The sequence below is a fragment of the Rhinolophus hipposideros genome, assembly GCF_964194185.1.
Source record: "Rhinolophus hipposideros genome assembly, chromosome: 1".
NCBI lineage: Eukaryota > Metazoa > Chordata > Mammalia > Chiroptera > Rhinolophidae > Rhinolophus > Rhinolophus hipposideros.
The window spans coordinates 96,444,898-96,466,533 of record NC_138047.1 but is presented as its reverse complement, the minus strand read 5'-3'; the positions used below and the strand labels follow the sequence as shown (position 1 = coordinate 96,466,533).

At 40.2% G+C, this 21,636-nt stretch overlaps 1 protein-coding gene across 2 annotated transcripts in view; it reads right to left on the bottom strand.

Annotated features, from left to right (window-relative positions):
• The window catches only part of ADGRA3 (adhesion G protein-coupled receptor A3), a 116,447-nt gene that overhangs the window by 70,016 nt on the left and 24,795 nt on the right, over positions 1-21,636 (bottom strand). For both annotated transcript variants that reach the window (XM_081077942.1, XM_081077943.1), the window contains exons 2-3: positions 13,842-13,913; positions 3,902-3,973 (exon numbers count right to left, since the gene is read on the bottom strand). In XM_081077942.1, coding sequence (XP_080934068.1) covers positions 3,902-3,973; positions 13,842-13,913 — 144 coding nt within the window. The remainder of the gene's footprint in view (positions 1-3,901; positions 3,974-13,841; positions 13,914-21,636) is intronic.

Here is a 21,636-nt window from a genome sequence, read left to right as displayed (position 1 = left end):
TGGCAACTTTTGATAAAAGAATCTTAAGCAATACAACTATTTATCTGCACTTCTTATTCTCCAGCTCCTCAGACTATTAAAGCTAAGTATTTAATCGTGCAGGACTTTTTTTTTTCTTTTTTTTTTTTTTTTAATTCTAGCTGATTATCCTTTTAATTCGGGTTTTACTGTTTAAGAAAATGAGGTATCATCTTGAGAATTGTTGCTTAAACAAGCATTTCTGGGCTCTATTCATTATCTTGTCTCAATTCTGAGCTTTAAATGGTGTAATTACCATTGATTCTTTGGGAAACAATTTCATTATAGTGATATCTATTTAAAATGGTATTTAGGTATTGATAATGGGTGGTCATTTGAATTGAGAATCAGCTGGAATTTGTTGCTAAAGCAAAGACACTGAGTGGGCCTGGATTTTACCTACTTCTGGTAGTTTATTCTGCAGAAAGCCACTTAATCTTCCTCATTCAAATATCTATAAAATAGAGGCAAAGGCATGGTGCACTTACAAAAACATTTATGTGTGGCTGTCAAGTGAGATGCACAATTGAAATGAGTGATGTAGTAAGGCCCCATAAGAAAAAGTTTCTGTATCTATAAGCAACTATCAAACATTCTTACTGCAGTTTACCTTTATATTTCATTGAATTACATATAAAGACTCTCTCAGCTTGCAAGCTGTATACTGTAAGTTCAATTACAAGTCAGCTGTTTGGAATTAAGAATATATTTTCTAGTGGGAAGAACATTAGAAGTAGCAATTACCTTCCTAGGCAGGAACACAAGAGACTACTTAGTGTGTAATGTAATGAAAAAATGCGAAGGAAATGCCTGGCACAGTATTAGTAATTAAATGCTACTGAACAAGAAATTTATATATTTATTTTGCATGGCAGTACTTGAGAAATTATTACTGAAGGATAAAGAACTAGATGGAGAACCTAAGATTCTCCGCAGTGTCCTTAAAACATCCTAATGAAACAGCTTTTTATTAACAATCCAGTTTCCTTCAACCTCCATCCTGACATGGAGGATACTGTTAGCATTAATCTTCCTTAAAAAAAAAAAAAAAAAAAAAAAAGGTTCCTTACAAAAAAGCTGTGAATACCATGGTGTGGATCACAGAGAGGGAGAATAAGTGATCTTGTCTGGCTGTGTGACATCACAACACTCCCCTTGGGGGGAAAAAAAAATTGGAGGAAAATATTCTAGGACGTTCTCACACTTCAGCATCAGAATCACTGGGAGAGATGGTTAAACAAAGACGGTTTGACCTCGGCCCCAGAGTTTCTGAGCGCAGGTCACTCGGCTTCCTACTTCGGGACTCGTGTTCCCAGGCATAGGTTCAAACTGCCCCATCCAAAGATGGTGTCAGCCTGCCCCTGGTAAGAAGCACAAAGAAAGCGACTTGCTGTTTTAAGTCCAGCTCATTTAGTTGCTGCCTCTCCATGGCCGCACTCCATAACCCCTGCCAGTGCCGGTCTGGCTGAGTCCTAACTGCTTTCAAGACCCTTAGCAACTAAGCTCTAGCTATTGCTCCATCTCTCTGTAAGTAGATTCAAGCCCACACCCAGGCTCTTGTTTGGTGCATGTGACACCACCAGGCTGCAATCCCTCCAGGGGTTCCTGAGGTATTTTGTGTCTCTGTAGCCTGGCTCCTCACTGTTGGGCACAGAATGGATTCAAGGATTTGTGTGCAATGGAACGGATGCTGACCTCTGTCTTCCCACTTCATGTCATTCAGCCTAGTTGATACTACTTTTACTGAACTCTAAATCCTGACCCACTGCAACTCTGACGCCTCCCTAATACCCATCTCCACCACCCCTCCCCACCTCCGACTCATATTCCTCATTTAAAACTCTGGTTTCCATGAAGACCATTGACCTACCCCAGATGGGCTAGTGTTTCTGACCTGTTCATTAAAAAGCTTTCATTGGAAAACAGTGAGGAACAGAGTGATGGGGAAAAAGAAACCTGATTAGTAGCATGATCTCCTCCAGACATCTGAGCTTCTTTCCCTGAGTACACACAAAGCCCCGACACACACAATGGACCACCATGCGCATCCTCAACAAGGACTGTGGTAACAAAACCCCTATTCCACAGTCTGACTGAAATTCTAAGTAATGTTAAAAGCCTAAGAGAGAATCCTTTAACTCCTACTACGCTCAATCACTCTGATTCTTAAGACCGCCCAAGAGGGGAAACTCAGAGGAGAGCTAGAGAGAGTAAGTTTTAGATGAAAGATAATTTTACTGGCCAAAAGTAATCTAAAAAAAAAATATTGCTGCCAAAATAGCATGGCCAATTGTTATAACTGGATTTGACTATAACAATCAACAAGTTTTGAATAATAGAATAAGAGACATAAAATATCAAAAGTAAAAGCATTAGAATGGAAGGCCAGTGTCAACATCTAAGTAAGTCATGGCATGATTAAACTGAGACCGAGCACAGCTGGTTTTATTATATATACACTATAGAAAACAAGATATAAGTAAGCCCAAGATAAGATATAGCACAAGATATAAGTAATACCCAAGTACCTTGAACTCTTAAAAAAAAATCTTAAATAAATAATAAGAAAGCATGTTAGAACGGTAGAATGGAGGGGTGTAGAAGGAGAGGGAGAGACGGAGACAGAAAGAGAGAGAAAGAGAGAGGGGAAGGGGTGAGGGAAGGGGTGGAGAGAAGAAGCGAGAGGGAGAGCGAGAGAAAGAGCGAGAGACAGACAGACAGACAGAGACAGACAGACATGGGTGAAAAGATGATGTTAGACAATGAAAGCATAGAGCTAGTACCTCTCCCCATCATCTTTTGTCCCTGGTTTTCTGCACTTAAGTGGTTTCTCCTTACAGTCATCAGAAATATTCTGAAACACCAATTTGATTATGTCAAGTCCACAATTAAAAAGTTCTGCTAGTGCCCCCATCTAAAGAATAGATTTGCAACTTTTTAACATGGCAATAGGCCCTCAAAGCCGACCAAAGCCTCAGTCCCTCCCTGACCAGCCTTTCCCCCTTTCTACTTTATGCTCTGGCCAAAGAACTAAACTATTGCTCTATGACACATGTTCTCACACACCTATGTCCACTCTTCTATTATTCTTCACTACAAGGAGCAAGGGCAAATCTAAAAGCAGGTTGCTCTTGTGGCAGGCCATTCCCTTTGCAGGCGGTTCCTCCTTTCCCTGGCTGATTATTATTATTTTATCTGTTATAGCACATGGGCATGACGTATTTTCATTATCTATTTGTCTCTAAGAATCAGTGAGCTCTTCCGGAGAAGTCAGAGTATGGCAAGCAGCCAGCATGTAATAAATATCTTCAGAAGGAATAAGGGATGGCAGAACCGTCCCCATAGCTTGAGTGTAGGGTTACTTCTTAACTATGAACATGCTTACATAGCAACTAGGAAACAGCACAAGGGGTGGGGAAGGGGGGAGGGGAATTTTTAGCTTCAGAATTAATAAAATCTGGTCTTTAGGTTTTGGAATACTACATAGATAAAATATACAGGAAAATGACAAGACTTTAGATCTTTCACAGAATGGGGCCTCAACTGACATGGCTTTTACAACAGAAAGAGTTTGAATGCATTCATAACTTGAAAAACATCGACAGATGATGATGGCTGGCAAAGCCAAATACCGCAATGACTTTATTAGCATAAGGGGGATACAACCATCTACCATGAAACAAATCAAATTACTATACAAATTAACAACCTTCTAAGCTACTTATATTAAATACTCTGTTTTCTATCCCAGACCTGGTCAGGTGAACTACTAAAATTTACTAAAAACCCATTTTTTTGTTATCGTGTTAAAGCTTAAAGTAGGTGAACAGCTAGTTATAAAAGAAACAGTTCAAATTCACTAGCAAACAATTCAAACACTTACAATCTTTTTAGCGACGACAGTCCCCAAAAGGCACCTGGGTCTATACTACTAATAAGATTATTTCGGAGGTCCCTGTTAAAAATAAAATAAAAAGTTATTTACATACTAACACTCTAACAAGTATTTAGGCACACTGAACTTACCTGCTATACAGAAAACGATAATAATGGGAGAAAACTGAAGCCAAAAAGGTTAAGTGAGGAACACCGGAGTAGTAAGTGGCAGAGCCAGACTTCAAGTTCAAGAAGGCTGGTTCCAAGGTCATTTGTTTTGGTAAATATAAGACTAAAGGTATATGTCAAAAAAGATATGTGTAGCATAACATTATTCAAATTCAAAGTTGTCACTCAACTACAACTCTATGCATTATTTCTACAATTTCTTCCTTAGTACGTCATACTTTAGTCACCAAAATAAATCAATGCTCTCCTCCGGGTACCTGGTTCGGCTGAAGACTCCCAGTTAGACCTCAGAGAAAGCTGACAGCATCAGGAACACTCAGAAACAGAACTGAGCCCGTTTCACACACCACATTCCAGCCAGTGGCTGGCCCACACCAACATTGCCAGATACCCAAGGTGGGTGTCACTTACTCCTAACCTTGCCCACTGTAGTTCTCAGTGGCCTCTGATCATGGCTCAGGGCACCTGGAGTCAGACTGTGAACAGAAACTCTTTCCAACCTCTCTTCTCCCTTTCTTCTTCCTTCTTTACCTAACAATGGCAATCTGTCTCTTCTGGATAAGTGTGAGTCCCCACTCCTCACAATTATACACGGGCTTAAAGATGTACAGAGTTGGTGAAACAACCAGAAATGCAAAGCAGAGCTCATTACAAACCCAGGGTAGCAGGTACCTCATGGGTTCTTTTAGTCGCTGACTTAGTTGAGATTTTTAAGGGCCTTCCTGGAAGAAGATCCCGGACCACTGGTGCCACCTGTTATCACAGCACTGAGGTGACAAGTCTCTGGGATCTTTTAAGCTTACTGCTCCATCATGGGCATTCCAGCCCATGCCCAGGCAGTCTAAGTGACTTTGAGAAAATGCCTCAGTGTGCCTTCTCAGACCCCTCCAACTCAGAAAGCATCTGATTTCCCTTGTCTACCTGTCCATGAGACAAGGACTCCAAAGGCCTTACTACAGTGGGTGCTGATCCACGCGTCTTCTTCCATCCGATTAGGGAGGCACATTCAATTTACTGTCCCGTCAGCTAATGAAAACTGTTTTGAAGCATGGCCCGCTTCATAACACGCTTTTTTTTTTTTTTTCCTTTGGTTGGTTTCTAACAGCTCATTCTAACTGTCGCTATAGACAAGTTACAACACTGGGCTTGGTTTCTAGGTTTCCTAGAAATCTCACAAAAACATCCTGATGAGATGGCCCCCTGCTCATCGCAGGGGTAGTCAGTCATTTACTGTGAGCCGATGTCCTTGATGTGTCCTTGTCATTGGCTTCCCACACTACCCAGGCTGTTCATACATGGGGAGAGAGACAGATTAAGAATTTGGAGGAAAGTTTCTGTGGAGGTACAACCCGTGAATCCTGGGAACGGCGAGCCCTCCAGCAGATCCTGCTCCGCCTTTCTCATGCCTTAATCCCACCCTAGCACATCAGGCATTCTTCAGTAGCTAGGGGCAGAGCTGCAATTCCATCCATGCTCCACCCCCCACCCCCCAAATCAGAGCCAGGATGTTCTAAATAAAACTGAACATCCCCTGGTACTTTGGAAGTCTTAAAAAAAATAAAAGGAGACGACTATCAAACATAGTATAAAATCTATGATCTGATTACCATCACAAAATAAGCACTTCATTCATGGCAACTCAGATTTTATATTTCACAAGAAGGAAAAGCTCTGTCAATGATGGTAGCTGCCCTAATGTTTTTGGTTTCTGAACCCCAGCCTCTAAGATATTTTCTAAATAAAGTAACTGAAAATATCCGAATAGGCCAAGCAGCTTCAGGTAATACGTATGGATGCTGATTAAAAAGTGTTAGAAGAAATTTAGATAAAGTCACAAATCCTACCATCTCTCTGGACTTCCAACCAGCCTTTAAGTTCTCCCCTTAACTGTGAGTAAAACAAATGGTCCCTGCTGTAGCAATTTCAACAGCAAGAGAAAAATCATGCAGGAAATAAATCCCCTGCTATAAACACCATGGCCCACTATCCCTTGTCCCCAGATACCTGACCGGGGGCCCCAGTGGCTGCTGTGGCAGACACCAACTGACAGCAGCACTATATTTGCTTCTCCACAGGCAACTCTCCCCCGCCAGCTTTCTCCTGACCAGCTCCTAGGAGCCACTCCAGGAAGGCCGGAAGTGAGCCAGGGCATGACTGGCCCTGGGAAGAACCCTCACCCCAGTAGGGAGCGGAGTGTAATACTCCAGCTTCTGGGGGCCTGAGGTGTGTTCCACTGAGGCACCACATGACAGCTTCCTTCCCTTCCCTCTCACTGTCCCACTCCCAATTCTGAGAGCTTTCTGGGACCCCCTCCCAAATAAACTACCTGACCTCAAAATCTCATCTCAGAATGTGCAACTGGGGAAACGCAGGTTAAGATACTAGCATGGTAAGGTGAACCCACCAGCACCCAGGCCAAGTGTTAACATCCAGTGCATAGACCTAAGGAGACTCTCCCCAGCCACTCCATTTACAGAAAGGGAAAGACTAGAATTCAAAAATGCAAAAATTTTCGGGTACGTAAACGTGGGGGGAGGGTTCTAACTAAACAAGATTCCACAATTTAACACTGATAACAGCTATGATTGCTATCAATTACTTAATTAAGTCACTGTGCTAAGCATAGTTTCTGGGGTTTTTTTGTTTGTTGGTTTTTGCAGCCTTCCGTCTTGCTTTGGGGGAAAGTATCCCTGCTTCTCCCCCAGAGCATATGGTGCAGACAGTGCTTAGAATTCCCAGCATCACCCCTCCAGGTGTGGCACTTGATCAACCCCTGTCCAGATTTTTCAGATACTCAAGCCCTAGAAATTGGCATGACTACACGACCTTGGTCTAAGCAAACGTAGGACCTGGGGGAGGAGATCATTTCCATTGGCTGGATTAGAGGTCAAGGTACAAGCCTGGAATTGTTAGTAACCCTCTTGCTACCACGATAGAAGAACTTGTCTGATGAAGCCAACAGACAGAGAAAAAGAATGAATGCTGAGCCACTGGATCCAGCCCAGCCTGAACTCCAGCTCTCACCCTGGGCTCCCCAGATACACAAAAAAATTCAGTGAGTTAGTGTCTGTCACTTGTCATCCCATCAAAATGTCACAAACAATTGCAGGAGGTATGAGGAATCTCATGTGCAGAAAGATTATAAAATTTGGCCAAGTTCTTGGTGTTAAGAAGTGGCTATGCCAGAAGTCAGGGTTTAAGTATATCTTTCTGACTACACAGTAAAAATTTACTAAAGGAACCATGTAAATTTATACCTAAGGCAAGAGGGAGACAGGTAAAGCAAACATGCCAAAAGTTGTCCGTGATTAAATCAAGCTGCTAGAGATTAAAAGAAAAAAACTTCTGTATGTGTTTGAAAAAAATTTTAAGTTGAAAAAAATATCACATGTGGTATTGTCCATCCATCCAACTATGTCTGAAAGCCACCCATCCTCTCTTTTTTCCTCACTGTCATCACTGTAGCCCAGGTTATATGCCACACAGTTCCAACTTGTGTCCTCGCTTCTCTTATCCATTCCCCATTTAAAGCGATCTTCCAGAACATGAATCTGATCGTGTCTCTGTGCTGGTGAAATCCTCCAAAAGGCCCACAGTCCCCTGAGAAGAAAGTTCAGACTCTTTGAAGTAACATGCCTGGCCATCCACGGCCCTGCTTTGGCCATCTTCTCTACTCCAACTCTCACTTCCCATTCTGCCTCAACACATTCCTTTAACACTCATTCACTCAGTCTCTCTCTCTTCATATATACCGGTCATGTTTTGAGATGTTTCTAGAAAGAGACATATTTCTCTCACCTCTAGACCTTTGCACATGGTTTCTGCGTCCCTGACACAACCCATTCTCCCGACCCCACAGCCTCACCCGTCCTGCTTTTCCTGTCTGATTCCTACTCATCCTTTAGGCCTTGGTGGAAACACCATTCCTTCTTCCAGAAAAAATACCTCTGAATAACAGTGCCCTGTGGAGGCCCTATCATGGCCTCAACACACTGTACTCTTGATTGCTTAATCCAAGAGACTGGAAGTTCCCAAGGATAGGGTCCATGTCTGTCTGATCGATGAAAAGGAGGGAGGGTACACGGGGTGCAGAGAGGGTGGATGGACAGCGCTATGGTCTGAATGTTTGTGTCTCCCCTCAAATTCCTATGTTGAAATCCTAACTCCAAAGGCGATGGAATTAGGAGGCGGGGCCTTTGGGAGGCCATAGGGTAAGAAGGGAGCAACCCACCAGAAGAATGAGATTAACGCCCTTACAAAAGAGACCCCAGAGGGCTCCCTCCTTCTGCCTCCTCCTGCAATATGAGGGTTCAGTGAAAAGACAGCCAACTAGGAAGTGGTGCCTCACTGCACACCAACCTGCCGGCACCTTGATCTCTGACTGCCTGATTCCAGATTTGTGAGAAATAAATGTTGGTTGTGTATAAGCCACCCAGTTTCTGGTATTTTGTTATAGCAGCCGGAATGGAGTAAGACGGATAGATAATAAACGGATGAAAAAGTAAACCATGGCTGAGACAAAATTATATGACCTGAACTTTACTACAAAAATGTTTTTAATAAATTATGGTTAGCCACAAAATCATTAAAATATTCATAAAGTCAGACAGTGTAGAGACTACTGCATATCACTCATAGCCACTTATACTTCTCAATAAAGGTAGAGAACTATGATGAATGCAACTGGCCTTCAAATAATTTAGCAAACAGGTGTATGTGTAGGCATATTCCAATATGGATAAAAGACAGCAAATTGTTAATAATTATTGAATCTGGGTGAGTAAATTCGTGCTATGGGAGATTACTACATTATTCTTTCCATTTTTCTGGAGGTTTGAACATTTTCATTATAAAAATTAATTTTTGTCCCCAACTTTTTAAGTCCCAGGAAGTGCAATCAATCATCGGACCCAATGTATTAGTTTCTATCTCCCCTTCCCCAACTGATACCGAGCCTACACCACAGGGAGATAAGATTTTTGGAGATGAAATTCAATCAGGATGTGTTTGACTTGCATTGCCTAACCTAAAAATCTCTGCAAACAGAAATATATTATGTCACTTCCATTTTTTAAAAACATATGTTTCCCTTTTCAGATTTTAAAAAGCATCTTAGAACAGGAAATGATTTAGCTAAAGCACTACATAAATTTGTGGTCCATGATGTACTGCATGTGTTTCTACAAAATACCTCTCATGAATAACTAAGTACTGTAATATGATTTAAAGATACATTTTTTCTTTAATAATAAAAAAATGCCTGGCATATGATATAACATTTAATAACAGCCATATTAATCAAGCATTGCCAAAAGATATTTATAGTCAGATTCTCTCATTTAACATCCCCATCACCAGCTCCCAGCTTCCCTAGTGAACATGAGTCTAACGTTAGGATGTAGAGAGAAATCTGAATAGGCTGGATCATTAAAACATAAATGAAAAGGTGCAATAAAATTGCTTCAATGAAATTAAGGAAATATTCTAACCGTTCTTAGAAAAAGAGCTACTTGCTTCTTTAGGAAAGAATACAAAGTATGTCAGATACAATGCTTTTTAACTGCAGCTATCTGAAACCTCTTCTCAAAACACCTTCAATAATAAAGAAAATCATTCTCTGGCTTTACAGGAAATCAAGAAGGCAGGCAGCCTTGGTGGCTGGTTCCATCCATCTCTTAGATCCACCCTTCTTCAGGTCAGCTTTGCCTGCAGGCTGACCCTCAATCAGGATATCATATCCCAGGTCCAAAAATTACCTCCCAACACAAAGACATGAAAAAGGGTGGAGACTTTCTTCTTGAATCTCCGTGGGAACTGGGAAATTCTTCTCTGAAGCCTCATAGCTAACTATCCCTCCTCTCTTGTTGGTTAAGACTGTCTGTCAATCACTAGAAAGAGACACTTTGGTGACCTAGACCCATCATTTGGGGTGGAATGCTCACTGAGGGTCAGACACAATGGACCACTGTGCAATTCTAGTGTCAGTAATTAGAGTATAGGGAAGTGTCGCTGAATTCTGACAAATATATAACACAAGAATGACAATACTATAAAATGAAGAGAGAAGATAGAAGGAAGGAGGGATGAATGAGTGCCTTGATGAATGGATAAATAACAGAAGTTCTCAATTCTAAACAGGCTAAATAATCTAAAAATACAAAAAAAAAATTGAGGGGAAAATTTATAGGAAGTATAAATTTCAGACAATTCTTTTAATAACAATATACAGTTCACCCTTGAACAACATGGGTTGTTGAAGTCCTAACGCTTAGTACCTCAAAATGTGACTGTATGTGGAGACAGGGTCTTTAAAGAGGTAATTAAGGTAAAATGAGGTCGTTAGCGTGGGCCCTAATCCAGTATGACTAGTGTCCTTATAAGAGGAGGAAATGTGGACACTTACACACAGGGAAGACCATGGAGAGGCACGGAGGATGGCTATCTACAACCCAAGGATCTAGAACACATCCTTTCCCTCGTGACCCTCAGAAGAAACCAACACTGACGGGCACCTTGATCTTGAACTTCCAGTCTCCAGAACTGAGAGAAATAAACTTCTACTGTTTAAGCCATCCCATCAGTGGTGCCTTGTTCTGGAGCCCTAATACAGGCTCATACAACCATTATCCTTACAAGACTGTGTCTGAAATATAGAGAGCCTAGACAAAGCTCTGCAGTCTGCGGAGTCCTAGGAGAGAAGCCACCTAGATACGCCATGGATAGCATGCTGAGATCCACAAGTAAACCAGAGTCCCTAAGAAGAACCCTGACCAGTGAAGAAAACCACATCAAGCATAAATAGAGTTGACAGAAACCAAGGGAGAGTTACCCTTGGGGTTCAGTCATAGTAAGAGGACAGCAGGGCAGGAGGCAGAGTAGGTTAGTAAGTTAGGTAACCAGGTAGAGAGGGAAAATAAGGAGAGCTATGAGAATCGTACAAAGTATGAATCAAAAGATTACACCAGGAGATGGGATAGAAATTACTAAATCGATAGAGGCTTTCCCTGAAAATTAGCAAATCAAATCAAATCAGAAAACAGCAACACAGTAAAAACTATAAATAGGACAAAGATGGTGCTGGGCTCTAGGGGAAAGAAAGCTCCCAGCCCGGTTCCATTCCCAGAAGCCTCTGTACCAACACCCATTTCCATGCTCAGGAGGAAGAATGGGGCTGTTCTAGGGAAGGCTGAGAAGATATTAATCAGCCTTTCATCATGAATCCTCCCAAAAGGGTCAAGCAACTAACTGACGATGGGATCGCTCTGGTCTACCCTGTGCTCTGAAAATTCAGCGACACAAAGGCCAGTGGTGTTTCCACAGGAAGCCGGTCAACCTCCGTTCTCAGACCTGGTCCACCACCAGTCTCAGCAGGAACCTGGAGAAGTAAGGATCTGGGCTCAGGCCCAGAGATAGCGGCGCCCTATCGATAGGGTGACCACTGGCTGTGACCTCTGTCCCGCTCTCCTTCCCTCTCAGGGCCAGAACAGGCACAACCCAGGCCAAACTGCGAGCAGAACAGCCTCTAGACTAGAAGTACAAGCATCCTTCCTGATGACAGGGAGGAGAGTCTTCTTCCCAAAGCCCCAAGCAAATCTTAACTCAATTAAATGGGGTCAACTGTGCATTGCCGAGCATTGTCATGCAGGGCAGTAGGTGGGGTCTCAGCTCCTGCTCCCCACGTAAGAATGCAGGATAGGGTGAGGCCAAAGGAGCCACGGATAGGGGAGTCATACCACTATATTCTCGCTGGCGGCTGGTTTGGAGACACAGGAAGCAGGAGCCACACTGTGCGCAACCCACCGTCCTAACTGCAATCGCGCTTGCCAGCCACCACCTTCTTGCTAGCCCCCGTTTGCTGCTAGCGTAGCCACAGCAGTTATATTAGTGGCCAATGGCTCACTGGCTACAGCTGACGGCCATCCAATCACAGTTGATGGCCATTTACTACCCGAGTGAGCACCTTTCCACGGGAGGGCGAGAGCCTGGAAACTGCACTCCTGGCTCTGTCCCCACAGCGAACATGGAGTGTGGGAGAAGGACTGTCCTTTTGGTCAGGCCTGGAGCTGAGAGACCGCCAGCATCATGTGATAGGTGAAACAGCACAGGAGTATTTGACTGAAAACAGCAAAATCAATCAATCAATCAATCAACCAACCAACCAACCAATCAGAGAATTAGGCACTGCTGGGCCAAGCACATTTTATTGATGTGTGTATATACATATGCATGCATATCTGTGAATATATATACATATTTCTGTGCACACACTTGTATGTAAATATGAATATACCGAGTGTATTGCTATGTATGTTATATAAATGCATATATATAACCTAACTCAAAGACTTTAGAAAACTATGAAAAGAAGAGCCATATGCAAAAGGATGAGGAAGAATATAGATGGTATATGCATAAATAATACATCAGTGATGAGAGCAACAGTCCTATGGGAGGGTCTACAATTGACGGAAAAGCCAGTAGGTGAAATGGTCAAGGAAAGGCTGCCTAGAAGTAGAGAAAGAGAAGCAGAGCAAAGAGAGCTAAGAAAATGAGGAAAGGCTGTTATTCAACAGAAGTGGAGAGGTTCACAGTGTGATTCCCCAATGCATTCTGAGATGTTTTCCTTAATGTACGAGTAACATGGGAATTTGAAACACGGTCCTAGAATAGCACTGAGAACAAAAGGCAAAATACATACCATTGTGCATAATTCACCAAGGCAAAAAATGAGTGCAACCTGTTACACATCCGATCGTAAGCAAAACTAGATCTAACTGCTAAGCAAAACACTCTGATTCACATTCAGAGACATCTGGATAAAATATCAAAGTTTCTCTAAAAGTTTTCCCCCTTGATGTGCTTTTTAAATTCCACTTGATTATTTTATGGGGCATACACACTTCATGACAATTTCAAAAAAGCATCTGTGCTTTAAAAGCCAGTGGCCAGTAATCTATGATCGCTGGCCCTTTTTGCAAACGAAGTCACCTCCACGTTGATTCATTTATTTATTATCTATTGCTGCCTCCTAATTACAATGGCAGAATCGAGTCACTGTGACAGGGACTTTATGGCCCACAAAGCCTCAATTATGTGGCAAAGAATGTCACATACATTTATATAATTAATTAACTTACGTAAGTTGAATACGTATTTAAAAACTGGAAACTTAATATAAAACGCATCATGTGATCTATAAAATATTGGCCCTTTACAGAAAGTTTGCCAATTTCTGCTTTGCCTAGTGGCTTCTTTTAAATTTATTTTTCAATTACAGTTGACGTGTTATGTTAGTTACAGGTATACAACATATGATTACACATTTATCTACCTTACAGAGTTAATCACCCCGATGAGTACAGTACCCATCTGGCACCACACCGTCATTCCAATATTATTAACTGTATTCCCTATGCTTTACTTTACACTCCATGACTATTTTTATAACTGGAAATGTGTACTTCTTAATTCCTTTCACCTTTTTCACTCATTCTACCAACCCCTTCCCATCTGATAACCATCAATTTGTTCCCTGGATCTGTCAATTGGTTTGCGGGTTTTGTTTTCTTTTTTCAGATTCCACATATGAGTGAAATCATAGCTAGTTGTTTTTTAAAACTCAATTCTTGAATTTTTCCAAATAAAATGTTGGGAAAACTCAATTTTTGTTTTGAAAAGTTGGGAGTTTAGTAATAGATTTACAATGAAAATGCATTAAGTAAAATAACAACGAAAGGCAGTAACAAAAGAATACTCACAATCTTTCAAGGAGACTTAGCCCAGAAAATGAGCCGTTCTTCAGCTCGGATATTTTATTGTTACTCAGAATCCTAGAATGACAGAAAAATAAGATGTAGGTTGCCCATTATATGTACACCATCAATATAATATCAAAGTAGTTTAGCTCATTATGTTTAAAGCTATGAGGAATTCTAAGATGTCTTTATACCCCCGCCCCCGATTTTTGAGGTGCCTGACAAAAAAAGGGGCTTCCTTCTTTTTTTTGAGACACCAACTAAAAGAGCTCATTCACACATGTTCTCTTAAATCGTTCCTGTCACACTGAACCAAAAACTTTAAAATAAAGAGACAGAACTCAACACAAAATAGCTCTCAGTTCATTGTAAGAACAAAGAATACCACATACATATATATAATTGATCACTTACATAAGTTGAACACTAATTTAAAAACTGGAAACTTAATATAAAAATGTGATCTATAAAACATTAACCTTACAAAGAAATAGCGTATCCTCTATATATCACTTCAATTATGCTGAATATCATTTGTATACAAATCTACATGCCTATACATGTGTTGATAGGCTTTCTGCATCCACTCACATACAGACAGACACAAATAGGTGTGTCACAGTATTATATGTCAAGTATCAGGACGATGTTCTTAAAACTAGGAACTGAAAACAAAAATTTATTAAAATAAGTCAGAGTTGAGCCACCCCCAAGGCAGAACTCGCCTAAGAAGAGAATGTCTACATGATCTTACTTCCTCTGTAGGGTATATAACTATGCACCTTTTGAAGCTTAAATACCAATAAAGAATTTCCATAAATAAAGTGAAACTGCTAAAGCTACCTGATTTGGGCTGTGGGGATATCAAGATAAGAACGTGAGAAAACCAAGGCATAGAAGAGTTACATTAATAGCACAAGACTGCACTGGCAAATGGCAGAACCAGATGGGGACCCCAGAAAATCTCTACACAAACCCCACATTATCCAACATGGCATCTTGGGCAGAAATTTCTCCATCACACACAGTATCGCACAACCCAGGAGCACCCTCCACACGGGGTCCAAGGTTGAATGGTGATCCCCTCTCTCTCTGGGAAAGTACAACACAGCAATTCTATGTATATACAAATGGTAACAGAATACCTCTGGTCATAAGATTTCAGGTACATTTTTCCTTTGTCTACTTTCATTATTCAAAAAAAAAAAAACTCGCCTTTAATTATTTGTATTAAAACAAAAATACCGATCTGACATCTGATTTTCTTTTCATATTAGCAGAATTGAAAAACAAAATCCCTACTCATACAGATGAATATTTCAGAGCGTGTTTTGTGGGATGATTATTAGGAGATTCTCTAGTCAAGTATACCGTGTCAGAGCCCAGCTCTATCATTTTCAAGTGACACTGATCTTGGACAAGTCACCCCACCTCTGTGTACCAGAGTTCCCTCAATCATAAAAGGGGAAGAATAATACCTACCTCATAAACACTAGAAGGAAATTAGAAAATGCATGACACACTCAATGAGTGTATATTCATTAAATTTCTAATTCTATTTCCCTGGTGCTAAGACACACACCCTCCCTCATTTTAATGTTTCTTGCAACCAACGTATATTACCATGTAGTGTTTGGCCTCTCCCCAAAGCTGTTACTAAAACAAGGACAGGCTTTAATCATGGGAACCAAGAAAACATCATCAAAAACATTCCAATTAAAATATAATACCATGTTCCCTGATCAGAATCGCAAAAGTTTTTTAAAGTGAGGTAGATGACACAGGCAAAAGTAAACTCAGACTGGCACATGCCCACAAAGGTCATTAGAACAAGCTTCCCGGAGCAGCCTGGCTGGCAGTGCTCACCTCAGAGCCTCCCACCTCCCACTTAGGGCAGCAACCCTAAGCTAACAAGTCACCAATCCGACAAGAAGTATATTCAGTGACCTATTTCAGCACGACTTGTAACACAAAAATTAGAAACGACCAAAGAGGTCACTTCGTGTAAGATGGAGAATTAAACGGTGGTACATCCAAACAACAAAATTTCACGCATCCATTAAAAAATGATTCTTTCAAAAGAAACTTGATGAAAAGGGAAATGCTTACAATCAGTTTCAAAGCAAACAACAAAACAGATACCATTGACAGAAAGGAATCTAAGCAGAGACCATTAAAAACAGAGAGAAGAAATACATCAAAACGGTCACTCTCTTAGTGATGAGGCTTCCAGTAGTTCCTCTTTTATTCTTTATGTTCTTGCAGCTTCTTTTTCAACATCTAGAATATGACTCTTAGTTTTAAAATATTTTTCTCCTGATGATAAACATAGGAATCTCAATAACTAAGCATAGCTTAACATTGAATTAATTTTGAATACAATTATATCTTAGCAATAAAAACTAAAGTAAGGACTACTTTATTTATACTTTGAGATGAAAGATTTGTGCTTATTTATATTAAAAAACTGCTTATGTGGTGACTGTTTGCAACTTAGCAGGCCCTGAAAGTAGTGCGAAGAACAATGGTGATGACAGCCAGAGTGCAGGGTTATAACTGAGACTCCACTAGTAATAAATGACTTTGTTAGTAACAGTCACTCCGCTTTTCTAGGGAGACTTCAACCGCATCACTTGAAAGATGAAAAAACGTAGATAAGAATGCTCACCAAAATTTCTCCTAGCTTCTTTTAATTTTATATAATTATTCGTATTTTGACGAGCAAAGCTGACAAACTTTACAGTGGCCAAGAATTTATAACCGATTGACCAAAAACACGAAAACTAGACAATCTCCCAAGCTCAGTGACATGAGTGCCCTGTACCTGAGTGAAGAATGCAACCCAAGTATGGAAGTAGCCTGTGAAAAACTGCCAGGGTGGTGACTGAATTACACTCACTGCATTCACTATTGCTTCAGCAAAAGCACTGTCATTTGCTCAGTCATAAAGGCTTTAGTACAATAAATGATAGATTTTATTGAGGAGAGTAAAAAGACATTTCATCACACTTAAAAAGTTATAACTGTAACCTTAGAAATATAGTTTACAACCTCATGTTAATATATTCAGTCTACACATTACTTGACGTGTTTAAGGCTTCTGTGCAAGCAAACGGGACCAGGATGAATAAATCTACTCGAGCAGACAGCTTTTATACTCAATTTTGAGACGGGGGGACTGTGCAACTAGCAAATGCATAATATGTATCATTACAAACCTAAAACCCACTCATAATCAATATTTTTGCTGACATGTTTGAAACTTCCAACTTTCTAGGCGGTAACGAAATGAAAAAATATAAAGCTTGACCAAAGTCATAAAGCTTATACACACCCATTTCTGTTGTATACTAATGATGTTAACACTGCGTGATCTATAGACAATGCTTAGGAATGCTATTCTAGACTCCCGTCTCTTGAATTTCAACACCACAAGTTTGATGTCCACGGCTATCCTTTAACACAGTACCAAGGTACTTCAGTATATCATTTATGCTAAAACATGAAAAAAGGAGTAAGACTTACTGTAAACATGTTTTGTTTTGTTTTAATCAAAAGTTTACGGAGCAGAAAGAAATAAAAATTAAGTATTAGGAGTTCTCAGTTGCTTGCTACTGCAAGTTCCCGAAAGGAAAGCTGTTAACAGCACCCACGCCCTGTAAGGCAGAAGGCAGAGAATCATTCTCCTTTGGAGAGGCAATGAAAATATATTTCAAGAGCACTAAATATTCAGACCAAATGTTAGGAATATAATTCTTAAAGTCAACCACTGGAGGGAAAAATCTGATTGAGGGTTATTATTGCAGTGGGTGAAATGGTGGCCTCCAAATGACACGCCCATCCAGAGCCTGTGCTTGTGACCCTCACTAGAAAAGGGTGTTTGTGATGTAATGAAGTTATCGGTTTTGGGAGGAGATCATCCTTGGATTAGGGTGGGACCTAAATCCTAGGACAAGAGTCCTTAAAAGAGAGGGGCAGGAAACTCTGAGAAGGTCAGGTCTGGTGAAAGGGAAAGCCAACTCAGACAGAGCAAAAAAAAAAAAAAAAAAAAGAAAAGAAAATGGAAGGCAGGCAGATTGAGAAATTATAACTAAAGATTTTCCAGACCTAAGGAAAGGAGTAAATAGGATTACACTTGAAACTGTAGTACATTTTAAAAACTTCATTTTAATATTTTTAAACTCATAAGCAATGTTAAAAGATAACAAATATTTACAACTATCAAAAACAAAGCCCTAATTTCCTAAATATACAAAGAGCTCTTAAAAAAAAACTCACACACACACACAATAGAAAATGCAGCCAAGATCCTGAACAGATAGTTCGATAAAAGCAAACCCCAGTAGATCATAATCATATGAAGAGATATACAATCTCGATCATGAGAGAAACGTAAATTAAAACTAAAACAAGATACCATAAATCAGTTAGAATGGGGGGGAAAATGTGCTAACACATTTTTATATTCAGAGAAAAACAGCCACTCATATTTTGCTATAAATCAGCACAATCAGTATGGAGAGCAAAAATACAAAGTAATCCATTCATTCCCCTTCTGGAAATTTATCCTGAAGATACACTTTTGCAAAATATATTACATGTCCCGTGTTGTATAATTGTATATTTATACAACAAAATTATTTATTGCATTACTGTTTGCAAAAGCTGATGACTGCACATTTAGGTTGGTTCCAGTGATATGGGACTGGTAATCCACAAAGTGAGCTACCATGCAGATGTGGGGACAGGATGCCCTGAGGTATTCATACAGAAAGATCAGAGACATACTCACATGAAAACTGAAGGCGTGCCATTCAAATATTAAGTTTCCATTCCTTGACATTTCTAATTTGCTCAAGTAATACAAATTGGAGTCATACAATTTGATTCTGTATATTAGATTAATCATGTAGTATAATACCTGTTATTGCTCCATCTTTATCAAGTACAAGATAAATGGACACTATATATAGCGAGGCCATGCTTTTGAGTCACTAACTTCAATGGGCATATGGCCTAAACAATTAGAACTGCCTGTGGTAAGCCAAAATCAGGAATGTTAACTCTACAAAAGTAACTTTTTAGGGTTTTGCTCCATTTATCCCACTAATGAAAACTGGTTACTCCCCAAGTTCTTCGATGTTCTAATCCAGGAGCAGCCAAATCCAACCCTCCACCTGTTCTCCTGACAGACCATGGACTCTAAGAATGCTGTTTATATTTCTAAATGGTTAAAAGAAAATAAAAAGAATAATGTTTTATGACACATGAAAATTATATGAAATTTAAAAGTCAATGTACTTCGAGTTTGATTAGAACACAACCATGCCCATTCATCTACAAATTGTCTATGGCGGTCTCCATGCTATAATGGCAGAGCTGAGTGGCACCAACAGACAGACTAGCTGGAAAGCCTAAGACAGTTACTATCTGGCCTTTTATAGAAAAAAATCTGCCGAATCCTTTTGGCACGTATTCTGACCAGTTTATTCTCTTTTTTTTCAAGCAAATGAATATCAAGTGCTGATTTCTAAATTAATTCTTCTTAGCAAATAATAAGAGTATCTACTGGATTTCAAAATTCCCAATCAATTTAAATAATCTTTATTTTAAAAATCACATTTAATTCCACATGCCATCAGCAAATACACACATTTGGTCCGAAGTATTATTAGTTTGCTCACCAATGTGTTCTCCTCTTAAATGCATTCATTCATTATTCATTCATTCATTCCTGCAGAAAAGACTCTGGGTTGTATACTTCAGGACTTGTGTGCCAAAAAAAAGTTTTGCTCTCGCTTTGTCACGTTATCTTGTTTTAACAGCACTTCTCATCATCTGAAATAACTCTGGACAGATATTTGTGTACTTACTACGCTTCCCATGACAAGGTCAAATCCACAAAGTGTAGACATCTTGACCATCGCTGCATCCCAACAAAAAACATAACAGTGAACGTTTGAGTGATTCCACTGTGCAGCCACACGCTTCTATATGAGGATACCGTCACTCCTCACAAGAACCCAATGGTATCAATCCTATTATTTTCTCCCAAACAATAACAACAAAACTTTCAAATTAAAGTAACATGCCCAGGTCCACACTCAGACTAACTGGCAGAGTTAGAGTAACCGTTGTGGCTATGGAGGTGGGCTACTCAGAGCGCCCTTCCAGAGAGACCCTGTGCAGGACAGCAGTTCGCCAACAGCCTCTAGCCACAGCTGTCTAGAGTATCTGCCTCAGTTTCCAAGCAGAGGCCACCCACTTTGCAGGCGATGCCAGCCAAGGACTGAGTGCAGCACTGGTAAGAGGACTCTCCATTTCTGGACAGTACAGACTTCCTGATGGGCAGTCTCTGCACCAGAACTTCCCGTCAGGGGGCCAAGACATTCTTGTAGTGGCACCTGGTTTAAGGCCCATCCTACCCAACTGTCCTCCCTTCCCCCGCTCCTTCCACAGGTGCTAGACCGGCAGCCCAGTCTGCGCAGGCTTCCCAGGCCCACATCTGCTTTGTCTCCCTTTGTTTTTCAGTGAAGTGCCCCAGTAAAAACCTTATACTTCTAACCTCACCTTGGCATGTGCTTCCCAGAGGATCCAACAGACAAGATGCCCACAATATCTGTTCAATAAATGAATGAAATAAAAACACAGCTGGGTTTAAGGTACAATGGTCAAAGATTCCTCTCTACGGAATTGATAGGCAACCTATAATGCCATGGCATCCAGCAGTACAGATGAAAAACACAAATCTCAGCCTCACGCTCAGTCTTTCTTCTCTCCGAGGCTTATGAAAACTTTTTGGGGGAAATCAAAATTTCTACCAGAATATGTCTACTTTTCTTCTTAGGACGTTTCAATAAAAGTGTCCTAAAACACTTTTTTTCTACATTTTAACCTTCCGCAAATTAGGACCACCTTAAAATTGATATCAAAAGTAATTTCCAGCCACTAGGAAAAGGAATAAGTTATGAATTTAACCGTGGTTGTCACTGTTGGCACACACACAAACTGTGGTTGAATTTTAAGGTTGGGATCCTTAATTATGGCTTAATGTTTGTTTGTACACTAAGGTTTCATATGATACAGCACTGAAATAAAAAGTTGTGTAATAGAAGACTGCATAGTTTATGGCAGTCAGCGTAATGAAAGGCAGCAGAAATGTTCAATCTTTCAGAATTTAACATTTGGAAGAAGCTGGTGGGATTCATTCATGTGCTATGGGAGAACTATCACTCAAGCAGCTCACATATCTCATAAGCTGCCAGCTAATTTATAAGGAAAGCAGTTAAACTTCCAGTGATGTGTGATTAAATTAAATTTGGAAAGGGGGGGGAAGCTTGCGAAATTAACCTAGTAACAAGTACAAGCAAAACCCTATCTTCCCAGATATACAAATTATATTATCAAGACTAAAGACACAAAAGAAAAAATCAAGATCACTTTTCTAAAAGTCTCAGTGGGTTATAAGGTGTACATCATACTGTCAATAGTTTAAAACATGTATCATTCTTACACAGGAAAAAAAAAAAACAACTGTTAAAGCAAAGGCATAATATGTTAATAGCAAAATCTAGTAAATCTGGGTAAAAAATATAGAGGTTGTACCTATTATTCTGATTTACCTAGTATTCTAACTTTCGTGTTAAGTTTGAAATTATTTTCAAACAAGCAGTGTAAAAAAGCTTTGTGTTAAAATGACGCTACGCAGAACAAGAACGATCGAGTGAATCAGAGGAGCTCTGATGAGAAGGCTGGAGTTGACTGAAATCGGCAGAAGTGATTTTTCGGGGTATGGGTA